The sequence below is a fragment of the Diorhabda carinulata genome, chromosome X, assembly GCF_026250575.1.
Source record: "Diorhabda carinulata isolate Delta chromosome X, icDioCari1.1, whole genome shotgun sequence".
NCBI lineage: Eukaryota > Metazoa > Arthropoda > Insecta > Coleoptera > Chrysomelidae > Diorhabda > Diorhabda carinulata.
The window spans coordinates 52,312,560-52,334,670 of NC_079472.1; the positions used below are offsets into that span (position 1 = coordinate 52,312,560).

General features: G+C 31.7%; 2 protein-coding genes across 3 annotated transcripts; one reads left to right on the top strand and one right to left on the bottom strand.

Annotated features, from left to right (window-relative positions):
- Window positions 1-1,760: 1,760 nt before the first annotated feature.
- LOC130902122 (stress-activated map kinase-interacting protein 1) lies at window positions 1,761-14,060 on the bottom strand. Its single transcript, XM_057813976.1, has 5 exons — window positions 13,813-14,060; window positions 13,216-13,765; window positions 7,246-7,531; window positions 6,849-7,158; window positions 1,761-2,137 (listed from the first exon to the last, which is right to left on the bottom strand). The coding sequence occupies exons 1-5, from the start codon at window positions 13,883-13,885 to the stop codon at window positions 1,944-1,946; spliced, it is 1,413 nt and encodes a 470-aa protein (XP_057669959.1). The 5' UTR covers window positions 13,886-14,060; the 3' UTR covers window positions 1,761-1,943.
- Window positions 14,032-20,480, top strand: LOC130902124 (gametocyte-specific factor 1 homolog). 2 transcript variants are annotated; one of them, XM_057813981.1, is made up of 6 exons: window positions 14,032-14,223; window positions 15,809-15,850; window positions 15,984-16,143; window positions 17,903-18,028; window positions 18,218-18,427; window positions 20,095-20,480. In XM_057813981.1, exons 2-6 carry the CDS (start codon window positions 15,834-15,836, stop codon window positions 20,212-20,214), a joined length of 633 nt encoding a protein of 210 aa, XP_057669964.1. In that variant the 5' UTR covers window positions 14,032-14,223; window positions 15,809-15,833; the 3' UTR covers window positions 20,215-20,480. The 2 variants fall into 2 exon arrangements, with proteins under 2 accessions (XP_057669964.1, XP_057669963.1); XM_057813980.1 differs by having other exon boundaries at window positions 14,097-15,590.
- The last annotated feature ends 1,631 nt before the right edge of the window (window positions 20,481-22,111 follow it).

Below are 22,111 nucleotides of genomic sequence, written 5' to 3' on the forward strand. Positions count from 1 at the left end.
ACAGGGCATCAGAAAGAAGTGCAAACCTAAAATAAGAACAACTTTAATATAATTAACCAACACTTTCCTGGTATATACAAGGATATATTGAAAAAATTCTTAACCTACTATAGAACCAAACAAAATTTCAATGTCAAAATATTTTATTACTCAACATATTCTCCTCTTAATTGGACACATTTATTATATCGAACCTGTAACGTCTCTAAACCTTTAAAAAAAATGTTTCTTCTTGTTCTGCAAACCAGACCTCCACAGCTTTTATTACCTCCTCGTTGGAAGAAAATTTACGACCTTTTAAACTTTTTTTCAGTTGAGGAATAATGTCGGACGGAGCCAGATCTGGTGAATAAGGGGGGCGTTCTAGTAATTCAAACCATAAATCACAAATTTTTTGCATAGCAACACGAGAATTGTGTGCAGGGGCGTTGTCCTGCAAAAACAAAACACCTTTGGATAGCTTTCCGCGTCTTTTCTCTTTAATGTTTTTTTCCGTAGAGTGGTCAGTAATGTCGAATAGTAATCTCCAGTTATTGTTCTACCTTTATCCAAGAAATCAATCATGATTACTCCATGGCAATCCGAAAAAACTGAAGCAAGAACTTTTCCAGTAAATTTTTGAACACGAAACTTCTCAGGTCTTGGAGAACCAGAGTGTCGCCATTCCATCAATTGTTGCTTTGTTTCTGGATCGTAGAAATGAACCCTCTCATCCATAGTAACAATTCGGTTTAAAAAGTCTACAACGTTCAAACATTTGGGGATACATTTTGCAGCAATTTTTCTCATGTCTAAATTGACGTGAACTAATATGATAAACGCGTTCGTATGAAATATTCAGTGCTTCAGATATCCGTTTAGCCCAATTCGACGGTCTGATAAAATAATGTCATGAACTGCATCGATATTTTCGGTGACTGATACAGAAACTGGCCTACCCAATAGGTCATCGTCTTTAATGGAAAATTTACCTCTTTTCAACCTTGCAGTCCAATTTTTCAAGGTCGCATACGAAGGATATTGATCACCAAGGGTATTAAGCATATCGTCGTAAATCTGCTTTTAACCCTTTTAAATACAGGTACTTGATGATGGTCGATACTCCAATTTTTCGATTTTCACAATTTCGGTGGACATCTTTTTTCTTTTAATTCATTGCGTAACTTTATTTTACTTTTTTGACGTCAAACTTCACACTGACACTTCTAATAAGTTATTGTTCGTTGCTATGGTAACGCAATATTTTGTTTATGCATGGAACTGGTCTAGGTTAACTAGATATCAATACATCCTCGTATAACATAGAAATATGGTTTAGTAAACATTTATATCCTTACTTTTTAGTTGTGTGACCACAATTTGAGATTAAACACTTTTACACACCCATTTCAAGTATCAACTACGCGAATAAAACAAAAACGCTTCTTTTCGACTGAACACGAGCTATAATTTAATTAACAAGCTGTTGTTGGTAGACATCTACCCTAGATCAACAACGCATGTGATTGGCTCGACATTATAACCCCTATTGTTACCTATAGTCAAATCTATAAACGGATTAGCTATGCTCATGAACCAAGAGAGGACGCTACGGTTCATTTACCCCTCCCGCACCATGGAGTAACTGTAACAGTAACCTTATAGTGATAGAGGTGGTCTAGCATTTATCCAGTGGCACTGAGCATGACCATAGTAGAATTTAATGTAGAAAGTAGTAGATATTTCAAGTATATATAAAGTAGAGGTGAAGTGGAGAATTAATAATTCAACTTTTTATTTTTGGGATTATAAGACAGACTAAATCACAATACGTTTATTTTCTAAAATATAACAAATCTATACAAAAATTATTAATATATGGGTATTTTTCATATAATAAGATTGCATAAATATAAGTATTAATACTGTTCTTTGTTATAAAAACTACATATACATAATAACAATCACTTAACAATATGAAAACTTTTCTTTTTTTGTAACTTTTTTCCTTTATTTGCTAAATATTCTTCTCTTATATAACTAGACTTTAATTCTAGAATCAAATTTATTTTTTGTACCAAATCCATTGCGGTTGAAGTATTACCTTCAAAATCGTAATTTTTGTAAGTCATATTTGAAGAAAGCGAATGACTTGAAACTAAAACAAAATTAATTATGTTTTTTAAGAGTAATTCAGAATCAGAAGTGCTTATAAAATATAACATTGCAAATATGAGAATATAACATATACACAACTGCTCAAAGCTATTTGGCCCTCCAGTAGAAGTTTCAATGAAGTAATGTCAACTATAAAGTTTGCTTTATTAATATGAATTGTATTGCAAATGAGTTCCAAATCTAGGAAGCAATCTTGTTACTTTTATTAACAACATTACATCAACTGATTTATTGGAGCACTTCTGTAATATAAACTTTTTCACACGTCTAACCTTGTTAGTTCATGATTGTCGTTGCTGTAATTTATTTACATTGCTATTAATTTTTGAGTGGTAGCACTTTAAACCACATGTAAGCGTTGGTTTTGGTTAATGGCAGCGATTATTCTGTAGCAAGTTCCTTGCATTGTGTGAAACAGTATACAAGATTCATCGTATGTACTGTTTTGACCTTTTAAAAAATTACATGCAATTTCGATTTGCACCAGATTCCCTCCACCTAACAATATTGGGTTTGTATTCTTTCCATTAATGAAATCTCTTGTTTTGTGAAGCCTATAAATATGCTTGATGATAATCTCTCAAATATTCCCCATAATCTACAAATTTCATTAAAAGGCAAAAAAACTGGAATTCAGATACTGAATCGCACAGAACATACCAAAAATAAGGTCAATCGTGACGGTAATGTAATAAAAATGTGTCATTACTGTCAATATGTCATTCGTCATCAATTTCTGAATTCCCACGCAATGTTCTTCAGATTTCGGTACACAGGTAGGTGATATTATCAGAATTTATAATTATGATTTCTTGTTGAAATCGGTTTGAATGGACAATATATATTTCTCAACATACAAATAGATTGTAACTTTATAATTTATCTATATATATAATAAATTAACAGCTAAGTATTATTTTCTGTAATTTTCCATGAATATTTCAGGACGGACTTGACGGTATGTGACAGAGTAAAGTATAGATGTAAATCTTCAGAATGCGTAAATATATGGAAGGAAACAAAAATAAATATTTTTTTCGATTTCCCAAAAGCTTTCCGGGTGTGTGTTTCTAAATGGGAGAAATTTTGTAAAATTCAATTCTCATCACCAAATTATCGCTTGTGTGAAAATCATTATCTGGAAAGTGATTTTACAAATAGCAATAGAAAATATTTGAAGTATAAAACTATCCCATGTATTCCTACCTTTCATCTGCCTTCATTGTCTTCTTACATTTATGAAAATCAAAGTTAATGACTATATTGTAAACCAAGGGCATTCATATGCTGTGAGTACAGGTAGGTATAGTAGATACTAATATGATTGTCGAGGAGCATCAAGTTGATAGTTTCGAGTGTTCATACCATACCATTTGAAAATTTACCTATAGAAGAGCCATTGGAGTTTTCAAGTGAGATTTCAGATTCTTTTGTTACAGAGAAAATTAGTAGTTTTGACAAAAAATCGGGTTTTTTATTGGAGCTGGAAGTAGCAAGAAAAATTTAATGAATAGAGAAATGGTTATGTGTTCATCGGAATGCAATAGCCAAAATATCAAAATTGAAAAATAGTCTAAAGAATACCAAAGAGCAGTTAAAGACATTGGAAAAATGATTTTATATTCATTGTCACTATTGAATCTAGGTAGAAAAAAGAGACAAGACAGATTAATATAGGTACACAGAAAGTGGAAGAAGACGAGAAGTTAAACATTGACGAAGAAAAACTAAGGATCGAACAAGATAGAAAATTATTGTTGAAAGCATAATCTTATTAACCAAGACTGATACATCCAATAATATAGAATCTGGAGAGCTTGAAGAGGCTTAGTGTTCTACTTTAGTTATAAATCCATTATGTACAAGGTGACAAATGGAAGCTTGCCTTTACTCTAACCTATAAGGCTGGGCCCACGTAGGTATATTCTAGAATGTTGTCAGTTTCTATTGAGACGACATAAAGAGCAGTAAGTGTACTTTATAACGAATAACCTCACAACCGAAGAAAAGGTGTGTATCTCATTGTGTGCTTTTATTCTAGAGATAAAAACTGTAATCATATAGAGGTTTTTGTATCAAGTTTGAAAGTAAAAGAGTAGTCAGTAAAAATACACTTAGAAGGTAAAAATAAAAAAATTTACATTTGACTTTATGTTATCACGAAGTTTATGGTAAACGGGTCATCGTTTTAGGATATCTAAGTTTACACACGCAGGTATAGAATGGCCCCCATATTCACCGGACTTAAACCTATATGATTTCTTCTTATGGGGCTCCTGAAAGATTACTGTTATGCAGAAATACCCAAGTCCAAAGATGATTTGAGAGAAGCTTTTAGAAAAGGAATTTCTAATATTTCTTCATCTACAATTGAACAAAATTTTCATAGTTTTCAAAAACAACTTAATAATCGATCCTTAGCCAGGTTTTGTCATTTAAAAAAAAACTTTCGTATCTGTTGAAAATTAAACCTTTTAGACCTATAGTACACTATGGTGTAGATACTATTAATTGATTATTGTCATTATTATTTTGTTCGCTATTTACATTTTGGGACCATGTGGCATTTCTCATGTACATGTGTTTTAAAATACTGAGACTAGTGGCGACATCTAGTAGGTAAGAACACAACTAATTAGCCACTTGTTAAACATGGTCGACGAGACATTGTATTTGCCTGGTGAGTGATCATTTATTTTATATTTTTGCTAAAATTTTAAGCAATTTCATTAGAATTTTTGTTTAAGTTACTAATTGATGAATATCTACTCTCAGATAAGTCTACAAAGCATGAAATACTATCTTTGATGCTCAAATCTACGTTTTGAATTAATGTACATTATACTGCACATTAGGTCTTAAACGAACGCTATGTTGACTTTGGAATTTTAATATTCAAGGTCCATCAAAAGCACCTCCACAAAAAAGGCTAACAAAAGAGCATTATAACCTAAATAATGATACATATATTCAAGATCTTTTAGAATTTATTCAAGATGACACTTCAGATATAGATATTTGGAGGGATTATAGCAGCGATGATGACTATGTTCCACAACAAACCAAGAGAATTGGAAAAAAAGAAATCACTAAATTCTTCTGATCAGAATCTCCCAGCGAGTCTGAATCTGAAGAAAATCAATCAGAACTTGAAGAAACCATGAATAAGTCATCACTCAAGTACTATGAAGAAAAAAAACCAAAGTCAACAATCTTTTAGATGCGAGAGGCGATTTTTTGGGAGATTCAAATAATTGCAGCCCACCACAAAGTTTAGATTCATCGTTGCAGTATTTTTTTGTGTGATGTATTTCAATAAATGGCTCAGTATTCCAATATGTATGCGCTGCAAAGAGGAATACCTAAGCTAACTAATCAACATAAAATCAAAAATGTTTAGCACAAGTTTCCGTCCAAAACTTTTATTATATTGGGATACGACTCTTGGTATCGGTTTATTTCTAGAATATTGTCAAAGGACAGGTTTTTTCAGCTTCGAACATGTTTACATTTTGTTGATCTCTTTCGTCATCCTGAAAATTGCAAAGACAAGTTTAATAGAGTTCGTCCTTTGTTAAATAGTGTTAGGAAAAGATGTTCCCAACTGATTTTAGAGGAAAACATCTGCATCAAGGAGCAAATGGTTCCTTTTACTGGTAATCTTGATATCAAACCATATCCTTGGGGCATAAAAAATTGTCGTTTGTATGGAAAAATTGGAATCACCTATGTTTTCCTAGTCTACTAAGGAAAAGAAATGAGATGGCAAAATTTGAACCAATATGGACTAGGAGGCAGTGTCTTCTTACATTTTGCAAACAGAATTTCTCCAAATAATCATAAACTACAATTACTTTTCATCCTATGATGTTCTAAAGGCTCTGTACCTGTGCTGTATGACAAAAAGGGGTTTTCAGACAAAAATAGGAGTGCAGATAATATTTCACAGGTAAAATGGTTACACAATTAAACTGTATGCATGTCTTCCAACTTCACTGGAAAAAGACATATAAGGATTATATTGCTAGAAGATGATACAAGAAATCTAATAAATATTTGAATATACCAAGGTCTGAAGTAATTGGAAAATCTAATCACTCAATGGGAGATGTTGACTTATTAGATCAAATGATTAACACCTATAGAATTTTCATAAAACCACGAAATCGGATTTTGTGATTGGTAATTAATAATGCAATGATAGATTTTGTTCCAGCTATTCATCCATTCATCCAACTGGAATATAAGAGACTGTCAACTAAGAAATATTCCCAAAAATAAAGTAATTTCGCTTTGATGTAACTAATAGTCTTATAATGGCAGGTAGGCCTATTGAGAATGCAAGAAAAGCTCAGCTTGTGATTATTCACCAACATCATCAAAAACTGTCAGAAGAGGTGTACAGATGTACAGTTTGATAATGTTGACCATATGCCCTCTATGACAATAACAAGGAACCCGCTAGATGCAAAATAGAACACTGCAAAGAGCATAGTCATATTTTTTGTCAATAATGTAAAGTCCACTTTTGCCTTGTAAAAAATCGCAACTGTTTCGTAAATTTCCATAGAAAATAAAGTCTTATAATAACTCGTAAAAAATTGTTTGCTGACCTTTTGTCACCCGTTATATTCACTATCTTAACTTAATAGTCCAGAACACTCAAAAAAAATCTTTGTATTCGTCATTACCTCCAGAAACTGATGTGTCTGCTGCTCCACTAAAGCTACTACCTGTATTTGTTTTATATGTTATCCTAAAAGTAACTCTTCCATTTTTATCATCTATGATTTCACAACAAGCGATACTATCAATTGGATGGCTGATGGCTTTTGCTTTAAAAGGTAATAACTTAGAACCCTTTTGAGGTACTGGATCGATTTCTATTCTCTCCCCACTCACTCCTATATTTACCTCTATTTTTGGTTTTACTTTACTCAACATATAAACTCTAAAAGAACGGTACAGCGGAGCCTCCATTAATTTATTATGATCTTCTACCTGAAACAAAAATATATAGAGTAATCAAAACTTGAAAAAAAATTTAAACAAGGTAAGTAAAATGATTTCCAAACCCAATAAACTTACTGCCTGTATAACATTTTCCATCTGTTTATTCTCATCAGCTTTTTTGTCTGATATTGTTGTGAGCCTTGTTCCAACTCCTTCGATGGTAAATAATGTATCATCTGGAAATGATACTGTTTTAATACTTTCTTTATGTTCAACTAAACCAAGACAACCAAAGCCAAATTTTGAAATTGGTTCCTTGGAATCCAAACATGGAAAATCACTATCGACCTCTCCATCCTCTTCTGTTATATAAAGTCCATAATGATTTACACTTTTAAGATTTGATGTACCATAATTATAACTGAAATTTCAATTAAAAACCTAAAAACCTTTATAGTCTCAAAATATAAATGCAAATCTAAATACGAGGATGGTCCCAGAAGTACCTGGCCTAACTTAGAGATGGCGTTAGCTGCTTGAAAAATACCACTGTATTAAAAAAGTATACAATCTATAGAGCAGGGGTGCTCAAACGGTCGATCGCGAGTGCTTTTTGAGTAGATTTCGAGAAGAAAAAAATTTTTAATAAGTAGATAGGTAACTAAACTACAAAAATGTATTACGTAATAAAATAACACTGCTTGCGGCAAAAGGCGGCTTTATCAAAGGAACGCGCGGCACTTGTCAAAGAAAAGCCGCGTTGTTTCTAGACTAGACTGTACTGTCTAGTTTCGGGCGGCGCGTTTGACGGGAACATTCGAGACTTTCTTTCACGCCGATATAAATGTTGCGCCTGCATGAATTGGAGTCATTCTGAATTGTAACTTGATAACGATACTACGTCGATACAAAGTTTATTATTAAATAGTGGAAAATGAGTGCAGTGAAGAAATCTAAAACGTATCATTTTAATAAGGATTGGGAGGAAGAATTTTTCTTTTGTATGGTGAAAGATAAGTGCATTTGTGTTATTTGTCGTGCGTCAGTTGCAATACCTAAGCGTGGTAATTTAGAGAGGCATCATAAAACGGTTCATAAAAACTATCAAAAGGATTTTCCGCCACGGAGTGAATTAAGAAAACGAAAAGTAAGTGATTTTATATCTTGTTTGAAAAAAGAACAAACCATGTTCACAAGACTAGCCAAACAATCAAAAGCTGCTACGATCGCGTCATTTAAAATATCTCATATATTGGCGAAACACAAGAAACCATTCGAAGATGGATCGGTGGTGAAGGAAGCATTTAGTGAAGCGGGTGAGACTTTATTTGGAGATTTTAAAAATAAAACAGAAATCATGTCTGCTATTAGAGAACTTAAGTTATCTCGTCCGACTGTCACAAGGCATATTGAAGTCATGAGTCAGGACATCGCAGATAAACTAAAACATGATATCATGGAATGTACATACTTTTCTTTACAGTTCGACGAATCCACCGACAGACAGACACTGCCCAGCTGTGTATTTTTATTCAGATGGTATTCAATGACATGTCGGCTAAGGAAGAATTTTTGACAATCATTCCTCTGAAGGGGAAGACCCGTGGCGAAGATATATATGAAGTTTTCTTTAATTTTGTAAAAAACTACGAGCTACCAATATATAAATTAGTGTGCATTACAACCTATGGAGCACCAGCAATGACTGGAAACAAAAACAGTTTTGTGGCATTGTGTCGAGCTAATGAAGAATTCCCTTTATTTTTTTCATTCCATTGTATTATACATCAACAAGTTTTGTGTTCCAAAGTTTTAAACACGGAGGAAATTATGGGCATTGCAACAAAAATTGTGAATTCCATCCGTGCACGTAGCTTGCAACGGCGGCTCTTTCAGTTGCAGTTGGAAAATAGGGAGTCAGCTGAACACACTGATTTAGTTCTTCACACAGACGTCAGGTGGTTGAGTCGCGGAAAGTTCCTACAAAGGTTTTAAGAATTATTGCCCGAAATAACAGCTTTTCTAGACAATTGAGGTGATGACACTCAGATTTTGAAAAACGAAAAATGGCTGACTGATTTGGCATTTTTGACTGACATCACAATACACTTAAACATCGTTAACTTGGAACTTCAAGGTAAAGGAAAAACTATTATTGAGATGATTAGCTCAGTAAACGCATTCAAAAGTAAATTGCAACTTATGATAGATCAACTGAAAAGAAAGGATCTGAAACATTTTCCGTCTTTGAAAGCAAGGATTCCTCAGTTTAATTATGATACCTATGAGGCTGAATTATCAAATATTTTGGGACAATTCGAAATGCGTTTTTATGATTGCAGTAAATTGGAAAATATAGCATCATTTATGAGTTATCCTTTTTCATGTAAAAACATTGAGGAATTAGCTACTGAAATAGCAAGTCAGTTTAATATGAACTCATGTTCTGTTGAAAATCTGAAGATAAATATCCGAATCTAAGGCAAATCGCCCTTCAACTGACGGCATTGTTTGGGTCAACTTACTTGTGCGAGTCTGCATTTTCTGAAATGAAGATAATTAAGTCAAAATATCGCAATCGACTAACTGACGATCATATGTCATCATGCTGAGGACATGCAGTGCCACGCTTCAACATCCAAAACCACTCTTTAGTTAGGTTTAACACCATATGTAACTCTTGTTTTGTAACAACCAATAAACTCGCAATTTTGAATAACTGAGTTTTTTCATTGATATTGTAGAGAAGAACCTAACTAAACCTAACCCAAACCTTGACTAAAATAATGTACCTATATTGTGCAGAAAGCTAATATCTATATATGCTACGGTACACCCTACCTAGGTAGGTAGGGTGTATCGTGTATGTACGACAACCCTGCATCACACATACTTGCAGCCTCTCAGAGTCGATCGTAAGTAGTCTAAAAATATTGAGGTAGATCGCGAGCAGTTCAAGTTTGAGCACCCCTGCTATAGAGTATATGTTTCAAGTTTGAAGACGCCACGTTGTTTAGCATTTGTTTGGCAGCCATCATTAGTGAACTAGGGAATACAATCCCGACTCGAGATTATAAATTCGAGATCCCCCGGGATCACGGAATTTTCGGGATCTTGTCTATTTTTAAAATAAGTGAAATTCGGATGACTGAAAACGACGCAAAATGCTTGTTATGAGTTAGTTAGGTTATTTAAAATAAAATAATTTCATTTGAAAGAAAACAAAAAACTTTATTCTTAAAGTAAATAATTAGGTAACAGTTTTTTTAATAGAATAGAAATCATTTATTCAACACTGCACGCACAGGTCACAGATAAAAATTCACATAATCAAAACTGAAAAGAGATCAGAAAGTAGTTACGGTAATGGGTAATTTTGAAAATAACTTCTTAAAAAAAATCTTTTGCGAAGCTGTTGCAGTGGTTCAATCAAGAGTCTGACTTTTTTCATGACGCTGGATCTATCGGTGGTTATACCAACTACGTCATTGTCTATGACGTGACGTGAAGTGACGAACTCAGAAATATTAGGCACTTAAAAAAGTGAGGTACATCGCATATTAACTGAAAATTTGGATATGAGAAAGCTGTGCGCAAGATGGGTACCGCGTTTGCTCACAATGGAACAAAAACAGCGTCGTGAAAATGTTTCCATTGAGTGTTTCACAGAAATAAAGCTGAATTTTTGCGCCGTTTCATAACCATGGATGAAACGTGGGTCCATCGCTTCACACCCGAAACAAAAGAACAATCAAAACAATACAGTAAAAAAGGAGAACCGGCTTTAAAGAATGCAAAAAAAAATTTAGCCCTCTCGGATTATTTTCAGTTCTCAGAAATGGCTCGGCGGTCAAATATTTTACACCAATGAAGACGTGATGTCGGCAGTTAATGGATATTTTGAGGAGCTTAACGATTCTTATTATAAAAAGGGTATCGAACTTATTGAACATTGATGAGAAAAGTGTTCTTTGTTGGGCCAGGTACTTCTGGGACCATCCTCGTATGTGTGTACTTCTTGGTCCAACATTTGTACATCTATTAGGAAAATCATCCAGGAACTTACCAAAGTAAATGAGATTGAATTTGATCTAAATATCCACGATTTTTTTGGTCTTATCAATACTCTAGATTCATCAGGGGAATGATATAATAACTGGTACCTATGACTTAATTATTTTTTTCAATAAGAGGGTTGCTAAGTAAGTTTTGAAATAGGCGAATGTAATCAAATATTTATAATTGGATTGTTTTTCAAAATACTCTTCATTGAGATCAATAACATTTTTGCATGCGTTTTGAGGTATCTCCAAAACATGTGATTTGAATGCATCAACAGCTTCTTCAGGTGTCGAAAAACGTTGACCTCGAAATTTATAGGTGCCAAACAAGGACTGTCTGTGAATAACCCACGAATTCGATGTTTTGACTGTTCAAGGTTTTTGTTTGATATGATATGTGAGAGCTCGCATTGTCGTGGTGGAGAATGATTGGTCTTCTGCGATTGGTTTCCCTGATTTTTGGAACACTTCTGGCAAACAAATATTTTTAAATTCATCGGATTCGCCAGGCATGCCACTGCATCTTTTACAATCGAAGGTTGGATATCCGATTATTCTACTCTGTATTTTAAACCCACCATGGGTCTATAATGGCACACGATTAGCCATTAAAGAATTAATGAAAGATATATGAATCCCTATACTACAGATGAGCTAATTGAATTCAAATGCATTCAATTCCCAATGGCACTCGCAATGACGATCAATAGGTCACAAGACCAGACTTTGTCTATATGTGGCTTAAATTTAGAGACACCGACAATATATGGGATGTTCTCACGTGGGGATAACATCCAGTTTGTTAGTATTGGCTAAAGACAGACTATCCAATAATATTGTACACTCTATGGCATCGAGAGATTAATCTTTACTTTTTTCCACTGCCATAATTAGAAGTAAAAATATAAATTATTACTTTCGATGTTTAGATAGCTATCAAGAATTGTAATTTCAAAAATATATGTTACTTAATTTATTAACCTAAATGAAGCATACTTTCATTGTCTACAATGCTTTCGATTTAAGTACATCTCTATCCACTTATAGTAAGTTAGTTATTTTTATTGAACTAAAAAAATATTTCCTAGATAAAATTTATATGGCAAAACAACTTTGCCGGGTCAGCTAGTACGTAACATATATACCCTCCAAAAAAAAATCACTGATGGAATTATTTTTTCTTGTACAAAAATTGTATTTCTGAGTTGATATTCTTAAGCATGCACCATTATACAGGGTGTTTCTATATTCGACCGACAACTCTACCACAGAGAGATCTCAATAAATGATTCATTTTAATATAGGAATATGAACCATTATGGGGCCTAGTTACTGAGATATAGGGTGTTCAAAATTTTAAAACAAAATCAAAAATTTTCAGTTTCACAAGGAACACCCTTAATCATAATCTTCCTCAACCTCAAAACATATAGACCTACCCAAAAGTGTTAAACAAGAATGGATTGCTACCTCAGACAGGGTAGGGTGTCTAGTAAAAATTGAAAATAAAATTCACGTCTTTCTCGCGGTTTTTCCAGATTAATTATCAAATTTTTCCAGTTGTAATTTTCTGAATTTACTACACATTTAAGATGATGAATATTTATTTTAGAAAATACAAAATTATTTTTCCAATTTAACTAATTCTTGCTCCATTGCTGTTTTTCGACAGCCTTCAAGGATTTTTTATTTTTTGTTTCCAGTCTTTCTAGTTCTCTTTGTTCAGTTTTCAAATCTTGTGATTTTTTGTGCTGCATCATATCTTGTGTAGACATTTCTCATAGAGAGTATCATACATTTTGAAATATCTACATTTTTTAGTCTACCAATTTTTTGTAGAGAATAGTACATTAATCTTTGGCCTATGAGTGATTCTTCTTTTAAATTTTCTACCAAAATCTCTTTATTGACAGAAAATCCTCTCTCTGCTGTCACATTTCCGTGTGAAGAAGTAAAATTGATTGTAATGTTATGTAAGTTATATTTTTGAGGTTTTCATATATTATTATAACAATGAAGAAATGTAAATGGGAATAGTACTCACCTAAATTTGAGAAGTATCAATCCAATCAAATCTTGTACTTTCGCATTAGCAACACAACAAACCGGCATTGGATAATTTCTCTGTTGTGGTGGTAACATGGTTAAAAATATTTTATACTTTTTAGTGGGTATATTAACTTGTCCCGTACCATCAAATTTCGCATATTCTATGAATGGATTTTTTGGTACATCTGCATGCTTTTGTATTAAAGCTGATAATTTGGAAATAGGTTTCTCAGATTTACACGCCACGTTAATATCTTTCTTTGCAAACAATTCATCTATATCCACGTCCTTATTCAGTCCTTTATTAGTTTCCCATTTAATATGCCTCATTTTCGCTGCTTTCTTGCGAATTAATTCTAATTTTTCTATTTGAGTGGCAGTATTTGATCGTTCCCTAATATTAAAATCCATATCCAGTTGGAAATCAAATGATTCGAACTCATCTTCTTCGTCATCACTTGACTCCGGATCTGGGTAAGGTTCTGTACTTTTTATATGATCTTTTATGTCTTTAGCTTCTCCAGACATTACTAGCTCGCACATTCCTAAAATATATTATTCAAAACTTACATTTCAAACGATTTTCAGTTACCTGTATCATCAGTAGACATAAATGAATTTCTTATATGGGATAATAACCAATATTTATTATCGTAAAGAGCCATTTTAAAAGTTTGGTATATTTTTCACTTATGAACAAACCCCATTGGACAAATAATACATTAATAATAAAATATCAACATAAAAAAATCTTCAATGGCCTTTTCTCTGGTCTTCTTCAATGATTTTATCCTAATAATAATAATGATCGTTTACCCCATGTTTATCCAACTTTAAGTGAAAGAAGAAGAGTTTTTGGCAAGTTGTGAGAGATGACTTCAGGTTGAAGAAGTTCATTTGTTGTAAAAGGTTGGTTACATATGATTATGATTTCATCTGATGAAAATTAATTAAAGCAGACAGTGACTAATAAAATTCGGCTGTGCTTCCAATTTTTGGAAAAGTAAGATTTGTTTTACATTTTTTATATTTAATCTAAATAATTTTTTATATGGACAATTTTTTGTCTTATTTCAAAAAAATGCCTCTTTTTCATGATAACTATGTTGTTAAAATTACAAATCAATAACAAAGTTTGTGGTAATAAAACAAAACAATATACTATCAGTCAAAAATATGTAGATTTGACACTTTATTATATTTTCCTATATATAGTTATAAAATTATTTTATTTTATTGTATCAGTCATATGCTCACTTTGATTAATGTGAAAATATAATATTCATAGTGAATATTGAAGGTTATTATTCCATAGTTGAAGTTTACTGCTACGAGCGCTAGCGATAGGAATAAATCTCCGAGTGAATAATTACTCATTATATGCGAGTGGAAAACTATACCTTATCCACGACTACTAAATATTTTTCTTCAAGTTTTTTGTTGGAAAATTGTGTTACATTATTAGAAACACTAATATTTTTTTCTAACAAATATTTCATACATATTATTGTTCATTTATACACATTACATATATTAATCTTACCAGATGATGGAATCTATTTATAATTATCAATAATTCCTTTTGTCAGTTTAAAAAAATACACACACAGTTCATACTTTCCTTGATTTTTCCTTGAATAAATTTATTGAGTTAACTTCAGCAGCTTTTCTAATTTCTAGTGGTGTAAAAGTCATTTTCTATGCCCATTTTTAGCTCTTTATTCTAACACAAAATATCAAAGCCCTGAGGTATCTACATATACAAACATTCATGTTGACAGGTTTGAGTCAAATTTCTTTTGTTTCAAAAGCTACTTCAAGTTATAAATTGTTCCAAAAATCAAGGTACATTAAGAAACTGATATACAACAATCACATTTATGTCGCCCTGTGTTAATGCTCCATGCCTTCAAACTGGAGGAATCTGGTCTAAGAAAGTTCACTTTTTTATAAATATACAGAAAATATTTAGTAGTATATAACATGATATAATTTCAAAAACCGATTTTTTGTGACAAAAAAATATAATATAGCTAAATCAAGGATCTGACAGCAGTGATTAATGGGTATTATTAAGGTGGAGCAAACAGACTTATAAAAGTCACATTAAACAACAGTCCCGAATAAAGACCTTTTAACAATAACATCAATGCACACCAATTTACTAGTTCAAAGGATTTTGTTTAATTAAATGTCAAATGTCTGACATAAAATTGCATTCACTGTTTACATTAATTATATAAATTACTTAACATTAATTCAATTTCATTTTTTAACGATTCTTTTTTTTTACTCATTTTTAAAGTTTCATTAAATCAATTGTTCGACACTTTTACAAAAGGACTAGTCATCTAATGTAATTTATTTCAGGTGAGTCGGAACTTGCAGAAGCTGTAGTCTATTAAAAATATAGATATGTAGACATATTTCACCTAACACCAATACATATATCTCATACATAATTTTTTTAACTGTTTACATTAACAAAAATCACTTGACACAAATATCATACAATAAAAGTCAGATGTAGTGTACTTTAAAAAAAATGGAAATATAACTGCTGCTGTTTAATTCTTTTTATTTTTTAGGAAAAATAGAAGTAATTAAATAAAAATGGAGATATATTTAAAGTAAGTTCATTTTACATAGCTATCTTTCATATATTAATTTTATTGGAATCATTGCAATCGATTTTGTTTTCCTTTTCAGTATAATTATGATAAATCAATTCTTTCTCAATAATTTATGTAAATATTCTTTTAGTCCAGAAGAACAAATCATGTGCCCTTATAACAGTGCTCATTTTATAAGGAGGAAAGTCATGAACACTCATCTCGTGAAATGCAAAAAAAATTACCCTGAAGCTAAATTAGTTGAATGTGATTTTAATGTTACTCACAAAATACCAGAACCTGAATTGCAGGTATGCATACAATATTTTAATATTTGTTATATAAGAAATAAGATATGTTGAGTTATTAGAAAAGTATCAATAATGCTTTATAGGTATTTGAAATAAAAAATTGGAAACAGATATGAATATATTAGAAATATAAGTAGCAGAACTTATAAGAATTGATGATAGGTAGCATAAAATACATTTCATACTGAGTGTTTGTTGTTGTCAAGTAAACTTCCCTGTGGCAGACAACAGGTTGCACAGGAAACCCCTGACTTCTCTGTCTCTCTTCAGAGCTTACAGTTTGGTGTTATTTGAAATAAGGGTCCATAAAAACTCCTTTATTTAATAATTATTTACATTGTATATATATATATATATATATATATATATATATATATATATATATATATATATATATATATATATATAATTAGAAACTACTTGATTTTACTTCTTTATCTCTGAAAAACTCAATACAAATAAACTCTTGTTGATGCAAATGGTTTTATTACTTTTATTGAGTTGAACAGTTTTTTGGCTACAAAAATGTGAAGTGACTCATACCGCTTTACTTAGCATTGTCAATCATTTTAATATTCTATCTGCTGATTTAAAAGGAAGATTTTCTGAATTAGGTCAATTGTTTTATAAACATGAATGATGCAAGTAATGTTAGAGGATTTGTCAGATATATCAAATATGCAGTATCAAGAAGAACTCACAGAATTGTAAAATGATGAGCCAATTAAAACTTTATTTATTATAAAATGAGGGATGGTATGGCTTTGTGAGGAAATATAAATTAAATATCCAAATTTAACAGTATAAGTTGTGTTTAACGGGGCACAATATTATTTCATTTGCATTTTCGGTGATCAGAATGATTATTTATTCGAGTCATTGATACAATGTTCTTTATTCATTTTATTTCTGGCTATATTGAATTACTTTTTGATATTACAAAACTAAATAATACTCCACACGACTTATTTAACACTATTTCGTTTGATGGATATTTTCCAGTTCCTTATTTAGTATTCAATCTTTAATTACAACTTTGAAAAGGTCCATCATAACCTAAAATAAAATTAGCTATCAATTTGCACTCACTGTATATTTTTACTGTCACCTATTTGCTCAGCGATCCAAGTTTTCCGTTAAACCTATACCATTCTGAAGGATAGACATATGTGTTGAAATTTATCATAGTACTGAACGGAACAACAAAGTATAGGGTAACTTGGCGAATGTTTGGTGACACTATCGGCTGTTTCTAGCGAATATAGGGCCGTTTCTAAAGCTAGATTCGTTTCGTTCACTGTCAGGTTATTTGGATTGAAGTCAGGATTCTTTAATATTTATTGTTGTATCGCACCTGTCTCACTCTTACCTCGTGTGAATGAGTGAAACATTATTTAAATTTTTCGACTATTGACAACACTGATTGTCACTTCCCCTTGCTACAAAAATTTGGTGGGTTGAAACAGTTTTGAGAAAATTCTTCTTCAAAAAAGATCAACGAGACGCCCTCATAGTATTTTCATATGGATATGCCCCCATTTAGTGATTCGAAATAAACAATTTCGTCACTTATTGTGGCTAACCTAACCCAGCCCTCTGGAGTAAATAGGGTCTTGCTGGATAGTTTGCTTCACCCCTACCAGAAGGTTCCACACTTACAGGTTTGTTTCACCCTTACCAGAAAGTTTGTTACAATATCTGCATCTATTCACTAAATTTTACTAGAAATATATCTTATTTATGTATATTCTTTTTTAAGTATCATCATGATAACTGTCCAGATAGAAAGAAAATAGAAGTTACAATTTACCAAGAAGATAAAACCAATTTGAATAAGTTTCCAATTCATAACATACATATATCACCAGAAGATAATTGGGATACTGTAAGTATTGTTTTATTTATGAAGAAAGTAAGATTACCAATATATTATTAAAATAAAACATTTCATTTTCTGCAAAAAAAATGAGTTCAGTTCTCTATTACAAATTCATACACTTTATTAGATTTCATCCTATAACTCACACAATAAGATATGGAAGTTGATGTGTTTAAGATTCAATTTATTTTTTAGGAAAATGTAGATACCTATAAACCTGATATATATTGCGAAACTAGGGAAGTTTTGCGTCATATAGATGTACAATCAGCTGCAAAGAGACGTAATTTTCGTTTAGGAGAGAGGCAAAGGGTTTCTGAAGTACAAAAAGAGAGGGCAAACAAAAAAGTTGTTAATCAATCTCGACCTATAAGGAATGCAGCTTTAAGTTCTTTTTCAGGAAAGGCAAGTATTTGTTATTCAGTCAAGTGTCTTCTAGTTTACTATAATCTACACAAATGAGCCAATGTAGGAAATGACCATAGAAATACTTTGGTATCACCATTAGCTTTGTTTCACATTTTCCAGTAATCTTTGGTCTGTATTTTTTTTATTGTCTAAAATAATTAACATTGCAAATTTCAAATAATTGAATCATTATAAAAAAATATTGAGCCCCATAAATAGTCGAATGAATCTAACAGACCGCAACTTGATTCGATCAGCATTTAGATTATTGCTCCAAAATTGAAACGTACTAGCAAGAGCTGAAACCTGCATTTCCCTCGTAGGGGAGAAGTTCCTGTATCAACTAATCCTGCAATTATTAATGAGCTCATTAATAACTTGGATCAATCTTTGAATGTATGCTCTTACAAATAAATTTACTTTCACTAAATGTTCTTGATGATTTGGTACAAGATTTAAATTTATCTATCCCATAAGCCAAACTTCAAAAGTTCCAGATAGAAGGATTAGAATCATCCTTCTAAAAATATGAAAGAGAATGTCTATTTAGAAAATTATTTTTTCTTAACAGAAAGTAAACATCAAAAATTAAAACATTTTTCCTTACCATATGTACAGGGATTTTCCCAGCAACTGTTTCAATATTTCAATAAATACACTGCCGAGCATAAACTTATGGTCCCCCGTTACTTTAGAAATTTTTTCAACCATAGTTTCCTAACGGATTGCTTGAATAAATGAAAAGCTTTTGTTGTTTTGAAAATAGTTTGACAAAAGAGGGCCCCCTCACTTCAATTCCTAAAAATCATCACTGCTGTACTCTTTATTTTCTCAGTCACTAGCTTGCGACTTTTGTTTACTATAAATAAATAATAATATAAAATAACTTTCTCAACAATTATCAAATTATTTTAATAAATATATTCAAATAAATCATAAAGATTGTAATATATCATGAAAATACTTCACCAAACTATAATCTAAATCTGCAAAACATAATAGAAGTAATATTATATATGAGTTTCCTTGTCATAATTGTAACACACATCACTATCAAAAATATAGATTAAATAGTCAGCAATACTGTTAAAAGAATAATATCATAACGTGTATTAATGGTTGCATACAAGTAGTTCTCTCAGATAATCTATTATACCGATGATTTATTAGTAACTTTTAAGTTTTGAATGTTCGTTCAGTTTTTTGTCAAGAAACAGGAAAGAAAAATATAAAAAAAATTCGTACATTTTCTTTGGATAAAGTTCATTATTAAAAGCATTTTCCGTATTAACTAAGTTTTTTTTTCGACGACACTCGACTATATAAATAACAGAAATTCACTTGCCACATAACTAATTAAAGGTATATGCTCAGTGATATTTGAAAATTGAGCAAGGGCCGATCCAGGATCTTGACAAAGGGGGGACATTAGTATTAGAACGAGTCCTCCCCCAAAGAAATGGCATTTTAAGTCTTTTACCCACAAAATATAAGTTTTATAAATAATATTTATATATTTATTATAATATTGGTTTTGACAGCATAATGACGAATCTGACGCAATTATACAAGTTTCAGTGTCAAAGTATATTTTGAAAAAGACTAGGTCAAAACGTCAAAAGTAATTTCTATTGAAAAAGTCATTTTTATTTACTGATTTTTAGGAGTTACCAGCAACCGAACGTACTAGAACATTGGAAGAAGCTACTCCAGATTCGATTGGAGAAATTGTTCAAAGAATTCGAATAGGGGCAAACCAGTCATTTATTCCTAAAAATAAATAATTCATATTCATTTTTGTAACGTCATTTTTAATTTTATAACTCTACTTTAAGTATTAACTACTTATACGAAATCAGAGGATATTTGAATTTCAGTTTTATGTTAATTCAGGATTTTGTTATGGAATATACGTTTTCTGTTTGAAACTAATTTGGTAACATTCACTTACATTTAAATTTTTAATCATAATTTTTTAAATTAGTATACTTTTATATAAGATAAAAATGTTTTAAGACAATTAAACAGCTTTTTTATTGAGAATTCAAAATGTTGCCGTCTATCAGAAACTCGCTTTTCAGTCCTCACAATAAAATCGTTCTTATAAATTTTTATCTCCTCCATCTACTGATACGATTTGAGCTCCTGACAATAGTTTCCAGTTTCAGAAATATCAACACTTTTGATACAAAAAACTGAAGCAAGAAATTTTCCAGTAGATTTTTAGACACAAAACACCTTAGGTCTTGAAGAACCAGAGTGTCACCATTCCATTGATTGTTGCTTTGTTTCTGGATCGTAGAAATGTCTCATCCATAGTAACAATTCGGTTTAACAAGTCTAGACGGAGAGGCAGAGCCAAAAAAAGTCTCTGAATTTATTAAACCTGTTTTTTTCTCATGTGATTATAATCATAATATACAATACAATGCTGCGGTCAGTCAAGCGGATATTAGAACAGGTGCCTCAGGTGCGCGATCAAACATGTCGTGATAACTGTCATAATAAAATTTCTTAAGGCTGAAACATTATGAACTTTTTTTTCTGTTATGCAAATCAAAATTATGATAGTCAGTCAACGTCCTACATTGCTGGTCAGTCAGCTGCAATGTACGTAGCGAGGTTTATACGGCTGCAATTCATTTATTAAGCGTGAAATTTTTTTATAACTACTACTGAATATATTATTAATAAATAAAATGGTCAGTCAACCATTCCGTAGAACAACGCTCGTCAGTCAGGGAATAAGAAATTAAATTTTTTCCTTCTCTATGGATATTACACGCAGCAGCTCGACTTTTATTTATAATTAAGTGAAAATAAAATAACATTAACATAATCATTTAAAGTACGACATTTATTTTAATAAGGCACTTCCGTGTCGCAGTTGTACCTAAAAATCTGAGATATAAAATTCGTTCTAATACAAAAGTATACTCAACGAACACGTTCGGTAGGACGTTGACTGACTATCATAATTTTGATTTACATAACAGAAAACAAAAGTTCACAATGTTTCAGCCTTAAAAAATTGATTTTATTATGTCAGTTGTCACGACATATTTGACCCCGCACCTGTTCTAATATCCGCTTGGCCGACCGCAGCATTTTATTGTACATTATGATTATAATCACCTGAGAAAAAACCAGGCTTAATAAATTCAGAGACTTTTTTGGCTCTGCGTCTTGGACTATTCTACCCTTGCACGCTTTTGGTCAACATTCAAACATTTGGGGATCCATTTTGCAGCAATTTTTCTCATGTCCAAATTGACGTGAACTATATGATGAACGCATTCGTATGAAATATTCAGTGCTTCAGTTATCCGTTTTAGCTCAATTCGACGGTCTGATAAAATCATGTCATGAACTGCATCGATATTTTCGGGGACTGACACAGAAACTGTCCTTCCCGATTGGTCACGGTCGCATACAAAGGACATTGATCAACAAGGGTATATCTTCGTAAATATGCTTACCTCTTAACCCTTTTAAATACAGGTACTTGATGATGGCTCGATACTCCAATTTTTCAATTTTCACAATTTCAGTGGACATCTTTTCTCTTTTAATTCATTGCGTAACTTTATTTTACTTTTTTGACGTCAAACTTCACACTGACACTTCTAATAAGTTATTGTTCGTTGCTATGGTAACGTAATATTTTGTTTATGCATGGAA